This window comes from Cornus florida, unplaced genomic scaffold (genome assembly GCF_030987335.1).
Source record: "Cornus florida cultivar Cherokee Brave unplaced genomic scaffold, ASM3098733v1 CherokeeBrave_3.0.0_Hap2_Chr05, whole genome shotgun sequence".
Classification (NCBI taxonomy): domain Eukaryota; kingdom Viridiplantae; phylum Streptophyta; class Magnoliopsida; order Cornales; family Cornaceae; genus Cornus; species Cornus florida.
In genome coordinates, this window is record NW_026775575.1 from 11,706,496 (window position 1) to 11,725,748 (window position 19,253).

Genomic DNA, 19,253 nt, shown 5'->3' on the forward strand with positions numbered 1-19,253 from the left:
AGAACACTTGGACTGCAAAGAACAATACAGAGGAGTCTGAATTTTGGTACTACAAACACGAGGAGCTGAGATGCAAATCTACCAAGTGTCCAGTAAATTTATATTAGCACATGATCAATGCAAAACAATTCTCGCTTGAGGAAGACGCTGGAAATCATGTTGATTTTGAGGATGCCAAATCAGCTTGGGATGAATTCACTGGATGGGAAAATGAAGAATGCGATAGGCTGGAGGAAACTTCAACTTTCTCGCTTCCAGATTTTAATAAAAATGAAGAGGAATATGAAGAAAAAAATGAGGCAGAAGAGGAGAAATTTGAAGAAACAGCCAATAACATCTCAGAAGCTAAAGCATCTGTCATCATACAATCTGCATATCATGGATTTGTCAACAAATTTCCTGTTGATATCTTGCCGATCACAAATCCTGGTTCTGCTGATTATTCTTTTGATTATGTGCCCAAGGCTTTCCACGGATTCTTCTTTGATCGTGGTAAATTGTTTCAAACTCGAGGGCGAGTTTTCTTCGAGGAGGCGGCTCTGATGCAAATCATTAAGGGTACTTTAGTTAGGATTAAGGCAATCAATGGTGCCTTGGAAATGTCTAGTCAAAGTCTATTTGGTAGTAATTATGGTATAGGAAATCTAAAACTGTTCTGGGAATAGCAGAAGTTGTCATTAAAGCTTTGTGGGTATTTTGAAAGTCATACTAGGGAAAGCAAGTGTCATTAATATCATATTGGTCTTATAAAAAGGATAGACATCTTTATCTGTGATCGGCGAGATGTCAATAACTCTACGATCAAAGAAGAACCCGTGAAACAATTTACTAGATTTGCAATTAGAATCTTGGGCACATAATAAGAAGAATAATTAGCAGAACCAAGATTTGCGATCGGCAAGATGTCAACAGGAAATTTGTTGACAATTCCATGATATGCAGATTGTATGATGATGGCTACTTTAGCTTCTAATATGTCATTGGCTGCTTCTTCAAACTTCTCTTCTGCCTCATTTTTTTCTTCATATTCCTCTTCATTTTTATCAAAATCTAGAAGCAAGAAAGTTGAAGTTTCCTCCAGCCTTTCACATTCTTCATTTTCCCATCCAGTGAATTCATCCCAAGCTGATTTGGCATCCTCAAAATCAACATGATTTCCAGTGTCTTCCTCAGGCGAGAATTGTTTTGCATTGATCTTGTGATTATATAAAATTATTGGACACTTGGTAGATTTGCATCTCAGCTCCTTGTGTTAGTAATACCAAAATTTAGACTCCTCAGTATTGTTCTTTGCAGTCTAAGTATTCTGCGGTTGTTTAACTGATGTGGCAGCACCCTGTCTTGCACTTTTGAACTGCCTATGATGTTGTTGTCTTTCTCTAGTAGGCTGTTCAGTCCAATTTGCACTTTTGAACTGCTTATGCTACTGAATTCTTTCCCTAGGTTGTTCTGCCCAATATTCACATTGATATGCATCTCTCCTATTGTCCAATATTTAATGGAGAAATAATTCCAGATTGTTCTAGTAAATTGCTCAATCGAGAAATTTGATTTTTCAGATTTTGAAAGTCTTCTTTTGTGGCTATCTTGCTTCCTTGGCTAGCCATAGATCCGCAATAATCACAGATCTTAATGGAAGCCTCTGATACCACTTGAAGCAAGCATAAATGAACACAAGTCTTCTTACAACAGTAAGCAATACCAAAGATACTCCAATCACCGTTGGAGGCTAGATTTCTAAAGGGAAATCTAAGAAAAGCCTTAAGAGAAGTTTATACTTTGAAATAACTCAAATTATATTGATAAGACTTGATTACAGCAGATATAGAGGGCTGTCCCTTTTATAATAAGACTATTAATGACTATTCAATTTTCTAGACTGACTTTTGGACTATCTAGAATGACTCTTAGAATTCCCACACTACATTAATAAGATTTTACCACTTTCCTAAGTATACTTGTAATTCCAAAGCTTAGTAGAACAAGGATTCTTTGACTTTTCTTCAAGGTACTTTCCAATGCACCATTGATTGCCTCAATCTGACTAAAGTACCCTTTATGATTTTCATCACCTTCCTCCACTTGTTTCCTTTTTCAGGTGTTCCCAATGTCTTAGGAAACTTTTAGCTGGGTCCACAACTATATCAGTGGGGAAAAAAATCTCGATAATATCTGTAATTAATCAATATACATGAAAAGTGCCTTCACAATGTATCAATCATCCATATATATATGTGTGTGTGTGTGTGTGTGTACAGAGGCAAAACAATAGACTCTAATAGGAAACACAATTAAATAAATAATGAAAGTAAACTAAAGTATAAAAATAAAATATAATAAGTCCTAAATCATCCTCTCGTCTACGCCTATGGTAAGTGCATAGACCACTCGGCTCAGGATCTTCATCTATTAGTCATACTTTTCTTAGTAACTCTTTATGATGTTGTGATCTAATGTCCTTTTATATGCAATTTCAGGTACTCTGTTCTTGATTTGATTCTCCGGACAATTGAAGCACTTTCTGTCATTAATGATTATTCTCAAGAAATCTCTTCAAATAAGGAACTTTTTCACCTATTAAAAGACTTGGTCAAACTACCTGATAAAATTGAGGTATGTTAAAGCTTGCTAGAAACTGTGTTAGAGAAACATGTTTGTTGATGTTTTCAAGCTTTTATCTAGATGTGAAATATATCTGTCTGTATCTGTATGTATTTGTTAAGTGTTTTATCCATTTTTATGAATCCATGTAGGTACTGTTTCTGACCAGTATTTGTGGTTACTAGATTGTTAATTTTGCTGAATATGCAAATGATTAACAATTCAATAAATTGAATGCGACATTATTTGCTTTTCTTAATATAAGAAAAATATATTTTTTCAGTTTTAAATTAAATAAATAGTCACTATACGGAGGTTAAAAATCTTGACAATTCAAAAAACTGAATCAAATGTTTATGCTGATCTTAGAAATATCATTATCATCTTATAATTATGAATATTTCATTCAACAAAAAATTTATCTTTTCTCGAACTTTAGTTCAAGCCTCACTGTGATGGGTTATTTCGTCTATTTGTAGAATTTTTGGTGCTAGAACCTTTCAACCTATTTTTTTTTTTCTTTTTTTCTTTTTAGCAAATGATAATAATTGAATGTTTGACTTTGCCCCTTCCTTTTAGATGTGAACACAAAGCCGAAAAAGAATAAATTCTGATATTCTCTTTTTCAAATATCATATGTTAGTTTACAGGCCTATATATATAGAAGTGTATTACAAATTCTATCTAAGGAAAAGATATATACAGATCATAATTTAAAAAAAAAGTCAACTATCTAACTATGGATAATTCCTAAAAATCCTCCCTAACTAATTTCCTAACAATTCCGCCTAGATCTTTCCACAGTCATGTCTATACTGCATCTTTATGATGCAACAGCTTTGTAGCTATTTTACAATTTGTGTTGCTAGTCCTAGCTCTCCTGATTTGTGCAAGTAATGCTAAGGTCTATGCCCAGTTTACAAGAAAGAATTCCCTGCACGGATGACACCATGTCATCGGTGTTGCCAACTAATTATATCATGTCACATAGTAAAAGTGCATTTACTTCACTGGGTCCTATCACTACGTGTCAGCATTTAATCACTTGGTGATGCAATCAATTGTCTTGAAAATGTCTAGATATAATTAATGCAGTCAAAGTAGTAATTATGGTGTGGGAATCTGAATTGTCATGGGAGTAGAAGTTGTCATTAATGTTCTGTGGGAAGCTTGAAAGTTGGTCTAGAGAAATTGTCATTAATAGTTGTCTTATAAAGGGACCCCCCTCTTATCTTCCAGATTTCCCTTTAGAAATCTAGGCTCCAACTGAGATTGGAGTATTTCTAGTCTTCCTTGCTACTGTAAGAAGACTTGCGTTCTTTCTGTTTGCTTCAGTTGGTGATACCATGTCATCAATTTATTTGGTGCATTAAAGTATTTTTCCCAGTTCACCCTTGTAGAACCTTTGCCCCCCAGAACTCACACTGCATATTGGCCTTTTTTATTATTTAGCCGTCCTGATTTTTAGCCTTAATATATTTGATTTAAAAAGCCTAGTTGTCATGAACAGAACTTGTAGCAGAGATTGGCTTCTACTGTAATTTTTTCATTTATGTAGCAATAAACAGTTCAATGTATACTGCAATAGGCATTACTTGTGTGCTACAACTTTCTGATCCAAGAGAGGGGGCTTACGGCCAGACATTGGTATAAATGCTGTTCTATACAGATTTGGTATCCGTTTGGTGTTGCTGTTGTAATGGTAAAAATGCTTTTATCAGTAGAGCTGTCATAAAAGTGTTGTCACTAGAAAGCATGTTAGGTGTTTGGTGATGCATTATATAAAGCACTTTTTTATACTTAAAGCACTTTTAAATTTGTTTGTAATAGTATTGCTTAAAACACTTTATTACTAATTTGGGTAAATTACACTTACCTCCCCTGAGGTTTGGGCAAATCTCACACAAGTGGAGCGTTTCAGATTTATTAGTTTGACCTCCCTTGAGGTTTGGGTGTATGCTCAATTGCCCCCTTTCTCCATCAAAACTTGTAAAATTTTTTCATAAAATGACCAAGTTGCCTTTACACTCATTTTATTTATTTTTTTACAATATTTTTTTAGGAGGGCTAACGGTGGTGGATAGGAGAGTGAAAGTAATAAGAGAGATGAGATAGAAAATTGATTTTTTATAATTGACTTTTTATAATCTTAAGGGAAGTCAAAGTAATAAACCTTAAACGCTCCACCCATGTAAGATTTGCTCAAACCTCAGGGGAGGTAAGTGTAATTTACCCTACTAATTTTACAGTATTACCTATACAGTAATAAACGTGTGCATTATTACCCAAACGTAATTTCATTCCCTTAATTAATAGCTCGAAAAATGCTCTTTATTAAACGGTTAAAGATGCACTTTTATAGAGGATTCCTAATTAAAAAAGTAATTTGAGATACTATTGTTTGTCTTTGAAAAGTAGAAAATATTTAGAATCTAGAATATTATAAGCTAAATATATAAAATGTGAAATTGGGCGGTAAATGTAGAAAATGTGAAATTAGACTATAAATATAAAGGGGATTGGATGTGAAACCAGGCTAGCAATAGTCCTAATAGTATTGCAATACTCAATTCCAAATGTTCAAAACATATATGATAGCCACGATTTATGGAATGACTTACCATATTAGCAGAGATTTGATAATGCATGTATTAGAGTAGAAAAGCATAAAACAAAAGCGAAGAGATAAATAAAACAATTAGAACATACAGATATTACGTGGTTCAGCCACTAGGGCCTACATACACGACACAAAGAGCCCAAAGGGCTACATCACTTTTATAATACTCTCTCAATTCATAGCTCTAGTATTTATAGATAAAATAAGATAAGAGCACATGCTCATATTACAAGAAAAGAAGCTAAATCAAATCTAAATCAAATCTTTGCTAATATGGTAAGTCATTCCATAAATCATGGCTATCATAGATGCTAATTGTTAGCATCTATGGTAGCCACGATTTATGGAATGCTAACATATGCATAATCAAATATCTGTTAATATGGTAAGTCATTCCATAAATCGTGGCTATCATAGATGCTAACAATTAGCATCTATGATAGCCACGATTTATGGAATGACTTACCATATTAATAGATATTTGATTATGATGTAGAATATACCATAGAATATGCTTTATAATATGCTGTAATTTGATTTAGATTTGATTTTGTTTCCTTTCTTGTAATATGAGCATATGTTCTTTTTATGTATAAATACTAGAGCTGTGAATGAGTGATTCATCTCATTGAAGCCTTTACACAATTCCCTCCTTTTTCTTTTATACTGTATTTCTACTTGGTATCAGAGCCATCACCTTTTCACACCTTTTAGCAGCCTTGCTACTCGTGCGACAGCCACCTTAGGCTGTTTGTGACATCGTGTGATGTTGCCTACACATGTTTTTTTGTGCTGCTGTTTTGTGATAGAAAACAGGTATTTTTAAGTTTTACAATTTCTTTTTTACTCTTCTAGGGTTAGGTAAGTTGGATAGTTGGTCTCCAACACTTATAAAGGCTTGGGTAAATTTTTTTTTTAGTCTACAGAGAGGTTCCGAATATTAAGAAGGAGGTTGTCTAGCTATATGTAAGCAGACAACGCTCCTTAAAAGTATGTATTTGGATTTTTCGGGAATGGTCTGAGGAGACATTGTTATTGTTTATGGTCTGAGGAGACCATTTGATTTATTAACAGAATTTTTGGTGTTTTTGGAGTTTTTTTTATTGTCGTGTGATAGATTATGGCAGATTCAGGGTCCTTAACTGTTAATTCTCTAGGCTCAAGTTCTGTGGATGGTGGTGCCATTTTTCCCACCAATTCATCAGAAAATCCAGGACTTCAAATCACCGCAGTGAAGTTGGATGGCTCCAACTATTTGATTTGGACACATTCTCCCAAGATGTTCAATGGTGGCAAAGGCAAGATTGGCTATATTATTGGTTCTAAGAAAGAGCCAGCTAAGTCAGAGAAGGCATATCCACAGTGGTTTGCAGATAACGCTTTGGTTATGTCTTAGCTAGTCAATTCGGTGTAACCAAACATAGCCGTTGGCTATATGTTTATGAAGACTGCTAAGGAGATTTGGGATTCAGTTCAACGCACTTATTCTCAGAGACTGAATAATGCATGGATTTTCCAGCTAGGGTGATGTATCACCAGGATTTCTCAGGGTGACTTAACAGTTTCAGGTTATATTGCTAAGCTTCGTGCTATTTGAAAGGAGATGTCATATTATGATTCCTTCCACTCATGGAAGGACCCAGATGATGTAGTTTTATATGCAGGGAATGTGGAGAAGAATCGAGTGTTTTAGTTTCTTGCCAGGTTGAACGACGAGTTTGAGTATTCTTGTGTTCATTTATTGGGCTTACCTTCATTCCCTACTCTTGAGGATGCATGCTCCTATGTGTTGTCAGATGACAGTCATTGGACTCATCCATTAGGTGTTACTTTTGTTGATCGTTCTGCTATGGCAATTCGGTTCCCAACCTTTTAGGAACTGCACCATCCCAGTCAGTTCAGAGCTCTACCACCGATTCTCCTCTGGGACGACAACATGGACAGTGTGACCATTGTTGAAAAATTAGTCACATCAAATCTCGTTGTTATGCTCTACATGGATGCCCACCGCAATAGAAACAACAGCCTTGATCCTCTGCACATTCTGTTACATAACCAGTCTCGTTGTCAACTCCTGACAACTCTGCCTCTACATCTTCTGCCAAAGTTATCTTAACTCAAGCTGATTTAGACAATTTCAAACAATTCTTCAACCAAATGGAGGCATTATCTCAGCCGACCTCCACTTATGCCCACTCAGGTACCATTGTGTCTGCACATAGCGTATCTATATCTTTGACACCATGGATCATTGATTTTAGTGCTTCAAACAATATGACTAGTATGTCTTCATTCTTCCAATCTTATAGTATTTGCTCTGGCCATTGCAAGGTACGCCTTGCGGATGGCTCTCCATCTTCCATTGCTGGGAAGGGTCATATATCAGTTATTCCTTCATTAACTTTGTCAGATACACTTCGTGTTCCACAGTTGACTACAAATCTTATTTCTGTTAGTAGGGTTACCAAACAATTAAATTGCAGTGTAACGTTCTTTCCCTCTCATTGTATTTTTTAGGATTTGGTGGCGAAACGGACGATTGGTAGTGGCCGTGAAGTGGACGGTCTATACCTGTTGGATGCTCCCATGTCACCTCAAGCACATTCAGCTTCATTTTCTAATTCTGTTTCATCTAATAAAGCCCAGCTTATGCGTCAGCACGTGCGTTTATGACATTTCTTTCGGTTATTTAAAACATTTATTTCCTTTCTTATTTTGTAACGTGACAGTGTTAGATTTATCCTGTGAGACATGCCACATGGCTAAACATGTTCGTTCCAATTATCCTGCTAGTAGTAATAAATCTGCTTTAACACTTTTTGATCTTGTTCATTCAGATGTGTGGGGTCCTTGCCCAGTTACTTTTAGTCTTGGATTTTGATATTTCGTGTTGTTCATTGATGATCGTAGTCGTGTTACATGGGTTTATCTTATGAAAACCAAAAATGAGGTGTTCACCATTTTTAAAAATTTTATGACAATGGTTTAGACTCAATATGGTCGTACCATTAAAAAATTCAGATTTGACCAGGGTACGGAGTACACTTATGGGGGAGGTATAGCAGTTATGTACAGAATTTGGGATTGAGCATTAGATGACTAATGTTAAAATCCCTTAACATAATGGCTGTTCCGAGAGAAAGAATCATCACATCCTTGACTTAGCTAGAGCAATCTGCATTGGCATGAATGTTCCCCAGTCATTTTGGGGAGATGCAGTTCTTATAGCAGTTTACATTATTAATAGGACTACTTCAAGGGTTATTAACTTTGCAGCCCCACTCTTAATCTTACATCTCAATTCATCTTTTTTTTTTTTTTTCCTCCGCGAGTTTTCAAGTGTGTGTGCTTTGTTTAGAAGTTGGGGCAAACTCGTACAAAGCTTGACCCTAAGGCTTTGAAGTGTGTGTTTTTGGGCTATTCTCACTCTCAAAAAGGTTATAAGTGTTACCATCCTCCAATCGTCAACGGTTTATATCCATGGATGTTTCTTTCTTTGAGCATACACCATACTATAGTGGTTCTGTTGGTTCTTAAAGTTAATGGTTCCCATTGAATATAATTGATGATCACCTTCTTCCGTCTTCGACTCCTCTACCGTCACCTGTTTCGTCTTCTATGATTTCTCTTGGTGATACCCCTTCAATAGGGGGAATTGTTCCTTTTACACAGGTTTATTGTCAGAGACAGTAGGTACAAGCTTCTATTCCCACGATCGACTACCCTGTTCCTTTGGCACTAGCTCCGCCTTCTCAAGCTATTGTTTCGCTTGATGATCGCCCCATTGCTCTTCGAAAGGGTAAACATTCTTGTACATACTCTATTTCTAATTTTGTTTCTGATTATGCTCTCTCACTCTCCTATCGGAGTTTTCTTGTTTTTGTTCCTTTAGTTCCTGTTCCTTCTAGTGTTACAGATGCACTAGCACAACCTCAATGGCCTGATGCTATGACCGAAGAACTATAAGCACTTGAGAAAAATAAGACTTGGGACATGGTTCTGCTTCCTATTGGACGAAAGGTTGTGGGTTATCGTTAGGTGTTTATAGTTAAGCATAATCCAGATGGGTCAGTTCCTCGTTACAAGGCCCGGTTGGTTGCCAAGGGTTATGCTCAAACTTATGGCATAGATTATCAAGTTGCCAAGATGAATACCATTCGTGTATTATTTTTCGTTACTGCGATTCGATCTTGGCCTCTATTTTAGTTAGATGTCAAGAATGCCTTTCTCAATAGTGATTTGTAGGAGGAGGTGTACATGGTACCTCCTCTGGGCTTTCATTCTCTTGCTCATTCTGGTATGGTGTGTCGTCTTCGTTGTTCTCTGTATGGCCTCAAGCAGTCTCCTCGAGCTTGGTCTGATCTCTTTGGCATTTCCATGCTCAAGTTTGATTTCTATCAGAGTGCAACTGATCATACCTTGTTTTTACGTCATTCAGGCGGTAAGACAGTTGCTCGCATTGTGTATGTCGATGATATTGTTCTTACCGGAGATGATACTACCAGAATTGCTAAGGTTAAGAGCTATCTTGGCCGTCAGTTTGAGATTAAGGATCTTGGTCCCCTACGATACTTCTTGGGCATTGAGGTGGCTCGCTCCAAGGCTGGCATTTTTATATCTCAACGCAAGTATGTTCGTGACTTGCTTTCTGCTTCTGGTCAGCTTGGTGCTTGTCTTGCTAATACTCCGATTGAGCAGAATCATCGGTTAGCTGATTCCGTGTGGAGTTGTGGTCAAATGTTGGTTAGTATCAACGACTTGTGGGGAAGTTCATCTATTTATCCATAACTCGACCTGACATTGCTTATGCTGTCAATGTCGTGAGTCAATTCATGCACTCTCCTCGTACCCCTCACCTTAATGCAACTATTCAGATCCTTCGCTACTTAAAAAGGTGTTCGGGCCATGGTATTTTGTTTGCCAATCATGGTCACTTACGTGTTGAGGCTTGGACAGATGCTGATTATGCAGGATCAGTTTCAGATAGGAGGTTAACTTTGGGTTATTGTACCACTATTGGTTGTAACTTGGTTGCTTGGCGCAGTAAGTAGCAGGATGTTGTCTCTCGATCTAGTGCAGAGGCAGAGTATAGGGCTATGGCTCTTGGGGTATGTGAGTTGCTATGGCTGAAAACCTTGATAACAGACTTGTGCCTTCCAGTGTCGCTTCCATTCTCACTCTACTGTGACAACAAGTCTGCCATTAGCGTTGCAGCAAATCCCGTTCAACATGACAGGACTAAGCATATAGAGGTGGACCGTCACTTCATTCGAGAGAAGATCATCTCTGATCAAATTTGCACTCCATTTGTCATAAGCTCTGCTTGCATACATTCTTACAAAGGTTGTCAGCAAGATTGTGTTTGAGAATGCATTGTCCAAGTTGGACGTTTCAGTTATCCACGCACCAATTTGTGGGGGAGTGTTAGCATATATGATAGCCACGATTTATGGAATGACTTAAATTTGATTATGCATATATTAGCATATATGATAGCCACGATTTATGGAATGACTTACCATATTAGCAGAGATTTGAATATGTTATAGAATATGCTTTAGAATATGTTGTGATTTGATTTAGATTTGATTTTGTTTCCTTTCTTGTAATATAAGCACGTTCTCTTTTTATCTATAAATACTAGAGCTGTGAATGAGTGATTCATCTCATTCAAGCCTTTACACAATTCTCTCATTTTTCTTCTATATTAGCAGAGATTTGACCATGCATATGTTAGCATATATGATACCATGATTTATGGTATGACTTACTATAATAGCAGAGATTTGACTATGCATATGTTAGCATATATGATACCACGATTTATGGTATGACTTACCATAATAGCAAAGATTTGACTATGCCATAGAATATGCTTTAGAATAAGTTGTGATTTGATTTTGATTTGATTTAGTTTCCTTTCTTGTAATATTAGCATGTGCTCCTTTTATCTATAAATACTAGAGATGTGAATGAGTAATTCATCTCATTCAAGCTTTTACACAATTCTCTCCTTGTTCGTTTTATATTTCTACTTGGTATTAGACCCAGGGTGGTCCAACTGCAATGAGGGCATTATGAGTTCGGCACCACCCATTCGGGAATGGTCTAATGGCCATCCGGGAAGTGTAGGGTAGGCAGGGCGGTTCGACCTCGGCACCACCCATTCAGATATGGTATGAGGAGATAGTTGTTTCTTTTTTATGGTCTGAGGAGACATAGTTGTTTCTTTTTTATGGTCTGAGGAGACATTATTGATTCTTTCATCTACATTGTTTAAACATATGTATGAAGGGGAATGGTCTGAGAAGACATTGTTGATTCTTCTATCTACATATTTTAAACATGTGAAGGGAAATGGTCTGAGGAGACATTGTTGGTTGTTTATGGTCTGAAGAGACATAATTGGTTGTTTATGGTCTGAGGAGACATTTTTGATTTGTTGATCGGCATTTCATTTGAGAGAAAATCATTGCTAGTCAGATTTTCACTTTGCAGCTTGCAGACATTCTTACAAAGGGCGTCGGCAAGATTGTGTTTGAGAATGCATTGTCCAAATTGGGTGTTTCAGATATCCACGCACCAACTTGAGGGGGAGTGTTAGTATATATGATACCACGATTTATGATATGACTTACCATAATAGCAGAGATTTGACTATGCCGTAGAATATGCTTTAGAATAAGTTGTGATTTGATTTTGATTTGATTTAGTTTCATTTCTTGTAATATGAGAATGTGCTCATTTTATCTGTAAATACTAGAGCTGTGAATGAGTAATTCATCTCATTCAAGCCTTTACACAATTCTCTCCTTGTTCTTTTTATATTTCTATTGTATTTCTACTGTTATCGTATACAAAATGATGGTGATTGTTAGCATATATGATACCACGATTTATGTTATGATTTACAACAATAGCAGAGATTTGACTATGCATATGTTAGTACATATGATAGCCACTATTTATGGAATGACTTATCATAATAGCAGAGATTTGACTATGCTCTAGAATATGCCATAGAATATGTTTTAGAATAAGTTGTGATATGATTTAGATTTGATTTAGTTTCCTTTCTTGTAATATGAGTATGTGCTCATTTTATCTATAAATATTAGAGCTGTGAATGAGTAATTCATATCATTCAAGCCTTTACGCAATTCTCTCCTTTCTCTTCTTTTTGTATTTCTACTTGGTATCAGAGCCAACACCTTTCCACCCCTTTCAGCAGCATTGCTACTTGTGCAACAGCTACCTTAGGTTGTTTGTGACATTGTGTGACGTTGCCTACACATGTTTTTCTGTTTTACTGTTTTGTGATCGAAAATAGGTATTTTTAAGTTTTACAATTTCTTTTTTACTCTTCTAGGGTTTGGTAAATTGGGATAGTTGGTTTCCAACACCTAAAACGGCTTGGGTAAAAAAAATATATATTCTACAAAGAGGTTCCGAATATTAAGAAGGAGGCTGTCTAGCTATATGTAAGCGGGCAGCGCTCCTTAAAAAACGTATGTATTTGGGTTTTTCGAGAATGGTCTGATGAGACATTGTTATTGTTTACGGTCTGAGGAGACCCTTTGATTTATTAACAGAATTTATGGTGTTTTTGGAGTTTTTTTTACTATCGTGTGGCAGATTCAGGGTCCTCGACTGTTAATTCTCTTGGCTCAAGTTCTGTGGGTGGTGGTGCCATTTTTCCCACCAACTCATTTGAAAATCTAGGACTTCAAATCACTACAGTGAAGTTGGATGGTTCCAACTATTTGATTTTGGCACAATATGCTAAGATGTTCATTAGTGGCAAAGGCAAGATTGGTTATGTCTTGGCTGAGTCAGAGAAGGCATATCCATAGTGGTTTGCAGATAACGCTATGGTTATATCTTGGCTAGTCAATTCGATGCAACCAAACATAGTTGTTGGCTATATGTTTATGAAGACTACTAAGCAGATTTGGGATTCAGTTCAACGCACTTATTCTCAGAGGCAGAATAATGCACGATTTTTCTAGCTGGGGCGAGATATCACCAGGATTTCTCAGGGTGGCTTGACAGCTTCAGGTTACATTGCCAAGCTTCTTGCTATTTGGAATTGTGGAGAAGAATCGAGTGTTTCAGTTTCTTGCCGGGTTGAGCGATGAGTTTGAGTATGCTCGTGTTCATTTATTAGGCTTATCTTCATTCCCTACTCTTGAGGATGCATACTCCTATATGTTGTCAGATGAGAGCCGTCGGACTCATCCATTAGGTGTTGCTTCTGTTGATCGTTCTACTATGGCAGTTCGGGTTCCCAACATTTCAGGAACTCCACCATCCCAGTCAGTTCAGAGCACTACCACTGGTCCTTCTCTGGGACGACAACGCGGACCGTGTGACCATTGCGGAAAAATTGGTCACATCAAATCTCGTTGTTATGCTCTGCATGGATGCTCACTGCAACAGAAACAACCACCTCGATCCTCTACACATTCTGTTACACAACCAGTCTCGTTGTCAACTCCTGACAACCTTGCCTCTACATCTTCTTCCACAGTTACCTTGACTCAAGCTGATTTGGACAAGTTCAAGCAATTCTTCAACCAAATGGAGGCATCATCTCAGCCAACCTCCACTTATGCCCACTCAGGTACTATTGCGTCTGCACATAGCGTATCTACATCTTCGACATCATGGATCATTGATTCTGGTGCTTCAGACAATATGACTGGTGTGTCCTCACTTTTCCAATCTTATAATATCTGCTCTGGCCAACGCAAGGTCCGCCTTGCAGATGGCTCTCCATCTTCCATTGTTGGGAAGGGTCACATATCAGTTACCTCCTTCATTAACTTTGTCAGATACACTTTATGTTCCAAAGTTGACTACAAATCTTATTTTTGTTAGTAGCGTTACCAAACAATTAAATTGTAGTGTAACGTTCTTTCCCTCTCATTGTATTTTTCAGGATCTGGTGTCGAAACGGACGATTGGCAGTGGGCGTGAAATGGACGGTTTATACCTATTGGATGCTCCTTTGTCACCTCAAGCACATTCAGCTTCATTTTCTAATATTGTTTCATTTAATAAAGCCCAGCTTATGCGTTGGCACATGCGTTTATGACATATTTCTTTCGGTTATTTGAAACATTTATTTCCTTCCTTATTTTGTAACGTAGCAGTGTCAGATTTATCTTGTGAGACATGTTATATGGCTAAACATGTTTGTTCCAATTATCATGCTAGTAGTAATAAATCTGCTTTAGCAGCTTTTGATCTTGTTCATTCAGATGTGTGGGGTCCTTGCCCAGGTACTTCTAGTCTTGGATTTCGATATTTCGTGTTGTTCATTGATGATCATAGTCGTGTTACTTGGGTTTATCTTATAAAAACCAAAAATGAGGTATACACCATTTTTAAAAATTTTATGACAATGGTTCAGACTCAATATGGTCGTACCATTAAAAAATTCCGATCTGACCAGGGTATAGAGTACACTTATGGGGAGGTACAACGATTATGTACATAATTTGAGATTGAGCATCAGATGGCTAATGTTAAAACTCCTTAACAGAATGGTCGTTCTGAGAGAAAGAATCGCCACATCCTTGACTTGGCCAGAGCAATCTGCAATGGCATGAATGTTCCCCAGTCATTTTGGGGAGATTCAGTTCTTACCGCTGTTTACATCATTTATAGGACTCCTTCTAGGATTCTTAACTTTGCAGCCCCACTCTCAATCTTACATCCCAATTCATCTTTTTTTTTTTTTTTATTTCTCCGCGAGTCTTCGGGTGTGTGTGCTTTGTTCAACAGTTGGGGCAGACTCGTACAAAGCTTGACCCTAAGGCTTTGAAGTGTGTGTTTTTGGGCTATTCTCACTCAAAAAGGTTATAGGTGTTACCATCCTCCCAGTCGTTAGTGGTTTATATTCATGGATGTTTCTTTCTTTGAGCATACACCATACTATAGTGGTGCAGTTGGTTCTCAGAGTGAATGGTTTCCATTGAATATAATGGATGATCACCTTCTTCCGTCTTCAACTCCTCTACCATTACCTGTTTCATCTTCTATGATTCCTCCTCGTGATACCCCTCCAGCATGGGGAAAGCCACTGGCCATTAAGAAAGAATTACAAAGATTTCTTGGCCAGGTTGGATATTTAATGAGGTTCATTGCCAACCATGCTGGAAAGACTCATGCTTTCTCCCCATTGCTGAAATTGAAAGGTGCTGAAGAATTCAAGTGGACAGAACAGCACCAACAAGCCTTTGAAGGTTTGAAAAGCTACCTGGCCAACCCTGCAGTGTTGATGCCTCCAATCAAGAAGCGGCCTTTAAGGTTATACTTATCGGGCGCTGATGAATCAATTGGAACCCTTCTAACCTAGAACAATGAATGGGGAAAGGAGCAAGCCATCTATTATCTAAGTAGGGTGCTCACTCCAGTGGAATGTAGGTACACTTCCATTGAAAAATTGTGTCTTTCCTTATATTATGCGGCTATGCAGTTGAGAACCTACATGTTGCCAGTGGCCGTGTATATCATTTCTCAAACAGATTTGATTAAGTATATGCTTTCAAGGCCTTTGATCACTGAACATATTGGAAAATGGTCATTGGCCTTAATGGAGTTTTCTTTCAAATATATTTCACAAAAGGCAGTCAAAGGAAGGGCGGTGGCATAATTTCTAGCAGATCATCCTTCTACCAAGATTGATTCAGAAGTATGTGACGAGGTGGATAATCTCTACCTTGACTATACACCTTGGACTCTCATGTTTGATGGATTAAGCTTTCATGATGGAGGAGGAGCTAGAATAGTCATCATTTTGCCAAAGGAAAGAAAAACTACATTTTCTTTCTTCTTGGATTTCAAGTGTACAAACGACCAAGCTGAGTATGAGGCACTAATTATTGGGCTGGAAATCCTGCTAGAACTAAAGGTGGATAAGGTTCAGATTATTGAAGATTCCAACTTAATACTTAGCCAACTTTCTGAAGAATATAGATGTCTCAACTGGTATTTGATGCCTTTCCACTCTTTTGCCTTGGATTTACTTTGCCAGTTTGATGATTTCCAACTCAAATATTGGCCAAGACATTTGAACATGGAGGCTGATGATCTAGCACTCTCTCGAGTGAAAGTTCCACTGGGTGTAGAAGAGACCTTGATCACAATCAGAAGGAGGACTCTCCCTTCTGTAGAGTCACGGCATGAGATGGCAGGTTATTTCCAAGCTAACAACCCGTCCCCGTGGTTACCCGCCCCGCCCCGCCCTGTTTTTGGCTGTTTTGGGAACCGTTTTACTTATTTGGGCAGGGATCGTTTGATGTCATAAAAACCCGCGCCGGTTTGGTGCGGGGTCGGGGGGAGATCTCCCCACACCGCTCCGCCCCGTTTAGATAGGCAAATTACATAAGTACCCTTATTTCATAAATATATATATTTACTACTATATATTAAGTACCCTATATAACAAAATTAAAGTAACAAATGAATTTGATTAAAAGGAAAGTTACAATGGTGAAGAATTGAAGATGAGGAAAAAAAAAAGGAGAGCAAATCTATTTCAACAATAAATAAATTATAGTCTTAAACGGGGCGGGGCAGGTACCCGCGGGGGTAAAAATGTTAAACGGTTACGGGGATGGGGTGGAAAGTTCCCCCGTTTTTGCGGTTTTAGACGGGGACGGGGGCAGAATTTTTAAACGATTGTGGGGGCGGGGGAGGGTACACCCGCCCAAACCCGCCCCCGTTGCCATTCCTACCTGCCAAGAAGACATGAGAGATTTTCAATGTTGATATAGATGGATTAGACTTGGAAGATTGGAGAACACCAATTATCCAGTTCTTGCAGGAGCCTAGTGCCAATGTAGACAAGAGAATTCAGTTTTTGGCACTATATTATATTTTGATTGATGGAGATCTCTATAAAAAGAATAAAGAAGATGGACTCTTGCAAGTCCGAGTCCATGAGAGTGACGACAGAATCACACCTTGGAATATGCGGAGCTCATCAAGCTGGAATCAAGATGAGGTGGCTTCTTAGAAGGTACGGTTATTATTGGAAAGGCATATTGAAAGATTGCATAGAGTTTGCAAAGACTTGTATTGCATGTCAAGAACATGGCCCGGTCCAAAGAGTTCCAGCTATTGATATGCAGCCGGTAGTGAAAATATGGCCATTCAGAGGGTGGGCTTTGGACTTTATTGGAAAGTTAAGGCCACCGTCTTCAAATGACCATACTCATATTGTGGTGGCAACAAACTATTTCATGAAGTGGGTTGAGGCTATTTCATTAAAGACTTGTGAGCAGTCAACAGTGATTGATTTTATCAAGAAGCACATTATACATAGGTTTGGAATTCCAGAAACTCTCACCACTGACAGAGGCCTTTTCTTTATTGGAAACCAAGTTCTTGATTATTGCGTTCAAGTGATTTGTTCTACTCCATATTTTGCCCAAGCAAATGGATAGGCAGAAGCTTCCAACAAAGTAATTCTCAACATCCTTGAAAAGATGATTGAGAATCATCCAAGGGAGTGGTATCACCTACTTTCTGAGGCTCTTTGGGCTTACAAAAATTCAAAAAGATCAAGTACTGGCGTCACACCATATATGCTTACATATGGACATGATGTCGTTCTTCCAATGGAAAGACCATAAGGTCTACAAGGGTGGCTTTCCAAAACAAGCTCACTCCAACAGATTACAACCATGCCATGTTGGTGAAGACCTTAATGAAGTCCGTCTTAATTCCTTAGACCATATTATTGCTCAGAAGAAGAAAGTTATGTGGGCATACAACAAGAAGGTTAAGGCAAAGACATTTGTTGAAGGAGACCTGGTATGGCAAGTTAGATTTCCACCGGGAGTCAAAGACAAGGAATATGGAAAGTGGACCCCTAATTGGAATGGTCCTTACTCGGTGGAACGAGTCCTTGGAAAAGGGGCTTATAGATTGATGGACATAGATGGAGGATCCCACAAAGATCCTGTGAATGGGGTATACTTGAAAGAATATCACCCTTCCATCTATAAAAACTGAAAATCCACAATCATGCCACCAGTCACGTAACTTGGCTGGTAGCTTCCTTTCCAAGTAAACCGAAAGGTTGGAAAGGAAAGGTAATGGCCATACTATGGCCATTTTTGATAGTTAAGTATGAATGATTCATCTCAAAGAAGAAAGCTAAGTACTTGAAAAGATACATTGGCTAGAGCCATAAGGAAGACTTAACTATATTTCCAAGATCAGATGATTTTATAAGTATGGAATTTTTCATTGAGAAAGAGGCTACACTACATGGTCCAGGTTTATCATCTTGGAAATTACTGATCTTGCTTGTATATATATGTTTTTTCCATATTAGCAAATTCTCTTGTTTTGAATTCCTTTGTTATGGAAAGTCATTTTATGACTAGGCCTTATTGTTAATATATGTGAAGGAATTTTCCAGTTTTAATGACTTAGATAATTTTCTCATATAATTATGCAAGAGGCACATACAAAAGAATTGAGAAATAACCATCATTCTCATTAGATACTTAACTTCATTACAAATTCCAAAAAAAATGGCCACTGACCGTAAGAGTTGGCCATGCAAGCGATTTCAAAAGTATCTATTTATTTCCTACTAGCCATCACAAGTTTTTCCAATACAACCGCTTAAAATACCATAAGAGAACCACGTCAAATGGGGGCAAGTTCATTTCCAAATTCCATCCAGAGCTTCCTTGCTTCTTCAAGAGTAGCTAGTGCCTTAGTTTTGGTCTCTTCAAGTTGAGGAATTTCATTCACTAGACCTTCCCATTCTTTCCTATGAGGCTCAGACTCATTAAGGATGGCACTAGCTGTTTGTTCCAACTCAAACTCATCACGTTCCACTTGTTCCAACTCCTTTTGAATTCTGTTTAGTTCCTCAGTTAACATGTTTTTCTTGGCTGCAAACTCCTTAGCACGTGCCTTGATTTCTGGGTAGGGTTCCAAAGCAACATGAAAGTTCTCAAAGGCTTTGTCCCTAAGTTTAGCCTTTCTTTCATATTTTGAGAGA

General features: G+C 37.8%; 1 protein-coding gene across 1 annotated transcript in view; it reads left to right on the forward strand.

The window, feature by feature from the left end:
- The window catches only part of LOC132309035 (uncharacterized), a 65,570-nt gene that overhangs the window by 30,674 nt on the left and 15,643 nt on the right, over positions 1-19,253 (forward strand). The window contains exon 10 of the mRNA XM_059807388.1: positions 2,478-2,613. Within this exon, the coding sequence (XP_059663371.1) occupies positions 2,478-2,613 (136 nt within the window). The remainder of the gene's footprint in view (positions 1-2,477; positions 2,614-19,253) is intronic.